The 7,329-nt window shown below is 42.7% G+C and overlaps 2 protein-coding genes across 5 annotated transcripts; one reads left to right on the top strand and one right to left on the bottom strand.

Annotated features, from left to right (window-relative positions):
* Positions 1 to 1,761: 1,761 nt before the first annotated feature.
* LOC129648997 (keratin-associated protein 9-7-like) lies at positions 1,762 to 2,349 on the bottom strand. Of its 2 annotated transcripts, none has more exons than XM_055575902.1 (2): positions 2,288 to 2,349; positions 1,762 to 2,215 (listed from the first exon to the last, which is right to left on the bottom strand). In XM_055575902.1, the coding sequence occupies exons 1-2, from the start codon at positions 2,347 to 2,349 to the stop codon at positions 1,762 to 1,764; spliced, it is 516 nt and encodes a 171-aa protein (XP_055431877.1). The 2 variants fall into 2 exon arrangements, with proteins under 2 accessions (XP_055431877.1, XP_055431878.1); XM_055575903.1 differs by having other exon boundaries at positions 1,762 to 2,049; positions 2,173 to 2,349.
* Positions 2,350 to 5,226: 2,877 nt separating this feature from the next.
* On the top strand, positions 5,227 to 6,009 carry LOC129648994 (keratin-associated protein 9-7-like). Of its 3 annotated transcripts, none has more exons than XM_055575895.1 (4): positions 5,227 to 5,288; positions 5,340 to 5,385; positions 5,470 to 5,622; positions 5,707 to 6,009. In XM_055575895.1, the coding sequence occupies exons 1-4, from the start codon at positions 5,227 to 5,229 to the stop codon at positions 6,007 to 6,009; spliced, it is 564 nt and encodes a 187-aa protein (XP_055431870.1). The 3 variants fall into 3 exon arrangements, with proteins under 3 accessions (XP_055431870.1, XP_055431871.1, XP_055431869.1); XM_055575896.1 differs by having other exon boundaries at positions 5,227 to 5,273; XM_055575894.1 differs by having other exon boundaries at positions 5,227 to 6,009.
* Positions 6,010 to 7,329: the final 1,320 nt, after the last annotated feature.

The raw sequence follows: 7,329 nt of genomic DNA on the forward strand, positions 1-7,329 counted from the left end.
AGTTTTCCCTTAATTTCTTAAGATGAGACATCTAACACCTTAATTTTGAGGTCTTCTTCTCTTCTAATATGAAGATTGAAACCTATAAATTACCCTTAAAAGATTACTATTGTAACATCCTATGAATTTTGATGTCACATTTTATTATTATCCAATTTTATATATCTATGCAGTTCCTCTGTAGATTGCACACTTGTGTTTTTACCCTTTGTCCACCTCCTCCATCCGTCTCAGCTCTGTGTGACACAAGCTAGAATGGGACGCTGGTGGCATTTTAGTGGGTAGAGTCAGGATGCTGTTAACCTTTCTCCATGTTCACAACATTGCCCCCCACCCACCAATCCAAATATTAACAGTTCTAAGTTGCAGAACGCTGATTTAGACTACTATCTAAATATAATTAACATATTATTACCCCACGTTATCTCCTTCCCCTATTATAAACTAAGCAGTGTCTTCAGAGAATCCCAGACACATCTGGATTTGATTCATGTTTCAGTTTCATGTCATAAACCTCAGGATGTTTTGTAGAGACTGTGGATAGCTCTAAGGTAAAATTTCCATGGTGTGGTTAGCTCGTTTCCCAGTTCTGCATACATACATAATTGTCTTGATAATATTTTAATTTGGAGAAAAAAAATGAACTTAGAATTTAGAAGTATAAGAAATATGGCTGAGTGTACATGCTTCACCAGATTCCTTTTTAATATTCCATACTATGTGTGGCCTTAGGAAACCCCAGATTTATCTAACCAGACCATCCCAGAATGACACATTCTGACATAAAAAAGCAGGTGTTTTTAGACGAGCTTCTGGGTTGAATGTGCCAGCAGAGTGCCAGGAATACAAAGATTCTTAAACCTAGTAGTTGGCTTTTAAAACCAGCCTATTGGCCTTATGTGGGCAAATGGTCACTGAAGTTTGGGAAATAGCTGAGAGAATACATTTGTAGACAGGACAATTATCTGCACAAGGAAAGGTTTATATTCAGTGGTACACAGGCAATCCAAAGCACACATATTCCCAGTGCTCAGATCACTTTGTGCTTGTAGTAAGATCTTATTGTAAGACCCTGGAGCACAAACCAGAGATCCTAGATCTCAATCAAATTCTACCTATGAATAGTCCAGGGGCTTTTATTCATCCATAGGAGGGAGGCAATCATCTTGGTACTGCCAGTTTAGGGGTCACTGTCAGGCTCAGAAATACAGTATTAATGAGAGGACTTAAAAGAAAATTCTGTATAAAAGTCAAATCGGAATATAGGCTAGAAGACAGCAAAGACTTTATGCGGAAGGAATCAGAGAAGCTTTCTCTGTTGCGAAGACAACACAGGGTAATCCTAAGGAGGAGAAAGTGAAATAGAATGAATCGTTTTCTCTAATGAGTCCATCAGACAAAAAAATGATGAAGTAGTAAACATGAAAGAAACCTAAGAAACCCAGCACAATGATTTGTGCTTTAGGTTACTTAAGAAAAGTGGTGATCATTTTTGCAAGGCTGACACAATGACTGCAAGGCAAGGAGACCTAAAACTTGTAGGTATCACAGAGTTTAATAGAAAAGGAAGATGGAGAAAGGCAGACTAAAGTCAGCTGCATGCTACGAGCCTCTTAATCAGGAATATGACTCATAGAAAGATGGTGGCTGCCCGCTGGATGCTGGTGAAGCCTGGCAGTGGAGCTTGTGGCAGTAACTGGAGAACTCATAGGTTAGCTGTCAGAAGATTGATGTGTCTCACATGATTCCATGACGGGAGGATCAGCAGGAGGAAGGGCAGCAGCTGGACACACAGCTGGGGCGGCAGCAGGTGGTCCTACAGCAGGTGGTCTGACAGCACACAGGGCGGCTGCAAGGCTGGCAGCAGCTGGATCCACAGCTCTGGTCTCGGCACCCAGGCAGGCAGCAGCATGTGGGGTGGTAGCAGATTCTGTGGCAGTACACAGGTGCACAGCAAGCTGGCTGACAGCAAGACTGGCCGCAGCTGGACCCACTGAAGGTTTGTCCACAGCTGCTGGACCCACAGCAGGTGGGCTGACAGCAGGTGGTCACACAAGTAGGCTTGCGGCAGGTGGTCCTACAGCAGGTGGTTTCACTAGTTTGATAGCAAGTTGGGGGGCAGGAGGGCTGGCAGCAGATGGACTCACAGCAGGTGGGCTGACAGCAGGGTTTGCTGCAACAGCTGGGCTGGCAGCAGGTGGTCACACAGGTAGGTCTGCAGCAGGTGGTCCTGCAGCAGGTGGTTTGACAGCAAGTTGGGGGGCAGCAGGGCTTGCAGCAGCTGGACTCACAGCAAGTGGTCCTGCAGCAGGTGGGCTGACAGCACGGGGAGCAGCACGAGTGGGTCATTGTGTCAGTGGTGGAGGGTGGACTCCGGCTCAGAGCTGAGTTTCTCAGATTCTGAGGACTCCTCCTGTTCTGGGGCTTTTATATTCTGGACCCCCAATGTTGGGACCAATAAGCAGGACTTTCCTCATTGTTATTTATGTTACTGTTGTAGTTTTGGATAATTGTCATGGAGGAAGTTGCTTTCTTAGTGTTTTATAGAGAGGCCTCTGTAAATGAGTGTTTGATCTTTTCCTTAATTGGGTCTGGTACTTAAGAATCTTTCCTAGAAATGAAAAAGTCAGGAATCATCACCAGCAGCATTTCTGGTCATGTGACATCATCTGGTCATGGGGTAGTTCCTGCTGGCTGTGTGAAAGTCAGAATAGCTCTCCTTTCTCAGCTTTGTTCCTTTGGCTCTACTTAGATTGAGACGTGCCTCGAAAGGGTCGGGATGCTGATGCATTCTGTGATGAATGAAGCCTGCTTGAGTTCAAGCCTGATCTCTGACAAAGTCAGAGTTAAGACTTCCACATGTATCTACATATATCTATATTTGGCAACTAGTTTGAAATGTTTCCCAGTTTTATTAGGGTCATCTGAGTAGAGGCTGGTTGCCACATTGTTTTTCAAATGAAAATCAGCACCAAAACTGGAATAGAGGCAAAGCTGAATCCTATTTTCAAACAGCATCCCTTCCCTACTGCTTCATTGCTATTTTCTAGTTAGGTTAATGACCTCTGGTGAGACATCCCAACTTGCATATACTTTCTTCTGTAATTTGTGACAAGCAGGTTAGATAGGAGAATAACTAAGGTATGTTTCAATCTGTAGATTTACATACTCTGACAAATGTGGAATCTCAGCCACAATATCTTAAAGCTTTTAGGCCCCATTTTCTCTCTTTCAGATATATATGTTAGAGTATAATTGCCATGTAATGGGAAAACATATAGTCAACAGCAGTAGAAAGGATAAAATGATATAGTAGAAAGGATAAAATGATAATGTAGAAAGGATAAAATGATAATGTAATTCCAGTGGCAGAAAAAAGGAAAAAAATTAAAATTTGTATGGAACCACAAAATAGCCAATGCAATGTTGATAAAGAAGAACAAAGCTGGAAGCATCATTTTCCTTGATTCCAAACAGTATTACAAAGCTGTATTAAACAAAACAGTATGGATTGGAAAAAACCGGTACCTAGATCAATGGAATAGAATAAAGAGGCCAGAAATGAGTTCACACATTATATGGCCTACTAATTTATTACAAAGGAGCCAAGAATATATTAATGCAATAAGGAGATTGCAATCTTTTAAATAAATAGTGGTGGGAAAACTGGGCAGCCATGTGCAAAAGAATGAAACTGGACTTCTCAAACTCACAATGATATTCCTGAGGGATATCTTCCCATTTATGACAATGCAAATGGACCTTGAGGACATTAAGCTAAATGAAATAAGTTAGAGAGAGACAAATACCATGTGATCTCACTTATATATGGAATCTTAAAAAATTTTTTCTAAAACTGAGCTCATAGACAGAACAGATCAATGGTAGCCAGAGGTGGGAGGTGGGGTGGGTGAAATAGGTAAATGGGATCACAAGGTACAGGCTTCCAGTTATAAAATAAATGCATGGGGAATGTAATATACAGCATAATGACCATAGTTAAAAATACTGAAACCTTTGAAAGTTGCTAGAAAAGTAGATTTGAAAAGCTCTCATGCAAGAAAAAAGACTTTGTAACTATCAATTGTGACAGATGTTAATGTTAACTAGACTTACTGCAGTGAAAACTTTGCAACATCTATGAATATCAAATTATTATGTTGAACAACTATAAATAATATAACGCCGTGTCAACTAAAGCTCAATTTAAAACAAACAAACAAGGATAGATACATACCAGTAGAGTTCAGAAGTCTCGTAACAGGAGAGTACATGACACGACTGCAGTGAAATACTGAAACACTTTCATTGTTTCTACCGCTGCTGATGATATGCTTTCCCTATGACACGGCAATTACACTCTTACATATGTACCTGAAAGAGAGGGCAGAAAAAACTCTAAGAAATTATGGCTGACACATTTCACATTTATGGAAATATATCAATCTATAACTGTATCATCCTATCTACCTATTTGTCACAAATTATGAAAGAAAGTATGTGCAAGTTGTGATGTCTCACCAGAGGTGATCGATCCAGCTAAAAGTAGTTATGGGACATTAATGAATTGAGGTTGTCTGAAAACAGGGTACAGCTTTTGCCTCTATTCCAGCTTTGGTGCTGAATTGCTAGTGAAGAACAATGTGCCAGCATCTTCTACCTAAATGTACCTGATAAAGCTGGGAAACATTTTAGGTCAGTCACTACTGATTTGAAAGACATGTATATAGATACACGCGATCGTCTTGAATCTCAGACTTTGTCCGAGATCAGACTTGGACTTTAGCAGGCTTCATTCATCACAGAATGCATCAGCATCCAGCAAGTCTCAACCTAAGCATAGTCAAAGGAACAAAGAAAAGGTGACTGTTCTGACCCTGGCCAAAGCAGGAAGAACTATCCCATGACCTGATGATGTCACATGACCAGAGATGCTGCTGGGATGATTCCTTATTCTTTTTCACTTCTGGAAAATGTTCTTAAGTACTAGTCCTAATTAAAGAGAAGATGAAACACTACTTTACAGAGGCCTCAAAACACTAAAGAAATCATTTCCTCTTGGATAATTTCCCACTGACTACCAAAACAACACACATAACAAGGAAAGTCTTGCTCATTGGTCCCAACTTTGGGGGTCCAGTGTATAAAAAGCCCCAGAACAGAAGTAGTCATCAGAATCTGAGAAACTCACTTCTGAACAGGAGTCCACACTCCACCACTGACAAAATGACTCACTCCTGCTGCTCCCCGTGCTGCCAGCCCACCTGCTGTGAGTCCAGCTGCTGTCGGCCTTGCTGCCCCCCAACTTGGTACCAGACTAGTGAAAACACCTGCTGTAGGACCACCTGCTGCAAACCTACCTGTGTGACCACCTGCTGCCAGCCTGCCTGCGGTGGGTCCAGCTGCTGCCAGCCTTGCTACCGCCCTATCCGCTGTCAGACCACCTGCTGCAGGACCACCTGCCTCAAGCCTACTTGTGTGAGCAGCTGCTGCCAGCCCACCTGCTGTGAGTCCAGCTGCTGTCGGCCTTGCTGCCCCCCAACTTGCTATCAGTCTAGTGAAAACACCTGCTGTAGGACCACCTGCTGCAAACCTACCTGCGTGACCACCTGCTGCCAGCCCGCCTGCAGTGGGTCCAGCTGCTGCCAGCCTTGCTGCCACCCTATCCGCTGTCAGACCACCTGCTGCAGGACCACCTGCCTCAAGCCTATTTGTGTGACCAGCTGCTGTCAGCCCACCTGCTGTGGATCCAGCAGCGGTGGACAAACCTGCGGTGGGTTTAACTGCTGTCAGCCTTGCTGCCAGCCAGCCTCCTGTGCACCCGTGTACTGCCATAGAACCTGCTACCACCCCACGTGCTGCTGCCTGCCTGGGTGCCAAGACCAGAGCTGTAGATCCAGCTGCTGCCAGCCTTGCAGCCGCCCTGTCTGCTATCAGACCACCTGCTGTAGGACCACCTGCTGCCACCCTAGCTGTGTGTCCAGCTGCTGCCAGCCTTCCTGCTGCTGATCACCTTGCCAAGGACCCACTGTCCCTATACAACACTTTCTATTAATTGACTTGCTACCTGGGGACAAAACAAAATCACTTCCTAGACTTTGCTGACAACTGACATGCTCTACCAGAATTTCAGTTACTCAGCTCCTTGCTTAAGAGCTTGTGAATTAGGTTGACGGAGTGCAGGGGGCTTCCTCCAATTGTCTTCCTCTGGTGTAGGAGGACCATGTGCCAACTTCCTGCATCTGTGATAAGGAAGTATGTCTTGGTTTTGACTCTGAAAATAGGATTGACCATCTAGTTCTTCTGAGTAACTTAGGAAAACAAGCTCTCAGAATGTTTCTATAGGTTTCTACAGCCTATTATAATTTTTATAATCATATTTTCTCTTTTGCTATCCTCATAGTTCTTGTATCATGCTTTCTCCTTTTATGATCACTTTGAGTTTTCTGTATGTTTCTCAATAAATGGTGTACCACAATTCTTCAGTATGTGTTTGATTTATTGCACCACATTCCTCATATAGAAATTTATATATTATATGTCTTACCCATTATGAGCATCATATTAGCCCCCTTCCTAATTATTATCTCATTATTAAAAACCCATTTCATTGTGTAGTGTGATTTACCTAATAATAAACAGACTCATCCAGGATGAAGTCTTCTGTTCCTGTTCAAGGGCACTTACATTTACATCCCAAGGAAGTATTAATAGACGTCTGAATCTCTGTTCATTTCCAAGGCACACCATTCAATATCACAGTAATCCAAGTCTATGCCCCAACCAGTAACGCTGAAGAAGCTGAAGTTGAATGGTTCTATGAAGACCTACAAGACCTTTTAGAACTAACACCCAAAAAAGATGTCCTTTTCATTATAGGGGACTGGAATGCAAAAGTAGGAAGTCAAGAAACACCTGGAGTAACAGGCAAATTTGGCCTTGGAATACGGAATGAAGCAGGGCAAAGACTAATAGAGTTTTGCCAAGAAAATGCACTGGTCATAACAAAGACCCTCTTCCAACAACACAAGAGAAGACTCTATACATGGACATCACCAGATGGTCAACACTGAAATCAGATTGATTATATTCTTTGCAGCCAAAGATGGAGAAGCTCTATACAGTCAGCAAAATCAAGACCAGGAGATGACTGTGGCTCAGACCATGAACTCCTTATTGCCAAATTCAGACTTAAATTGAAGAAAGTAGGGAAAACCACTAGACCATTCAGGTATGACCTAAATCAAATCCCTTATGATTATACAGTGGAAGTGAGAAATAGATTTAAGGGCCTAGATCTCATAGATAGAGTGCCTGATGAACTATGGA

This window comes from Bubalus kerabau, chromosome 4 (assembly GCF_029407905.1).
Source record: "Bubalus kerabau isolate K-KA32 ecotype Philippines breed swamp buffalo chromosome 4, PCC_UOA_SB_1v2, whole genome shotgun sequence".
NCBI lineage: Eukaryota > Metazoa > Chordata > Mammalia > Artiodactyla > Bovidae > Bubalus > Bubalus kerabau.

Excerpts from the sequence above, each read along its gene's own strand:
- LOC129648997 (XM_055575902.1), bottom strand. The coding sequence starts at position 2,349 with ATGACCCACTCGTGCTGCTCCCCGTGCTGTCAGCCCACCTGCTGCAGG. Across the intron at positions 2,216-2,287 it reads TGCAGGACCACTTGCTGTGA|ACCTACCTGTGTGACCACCT; the intron begins GTCCAGCTGCTG and ends CACCTGCTGCAG.
- LOC129648994 (XM_055575894.1), top strand. The coding sequence starts at position 5,227 with ATGACTCACTCCTGCTGCTCCCCGTGCTGCCAGCCCACCTGCTGTGAG.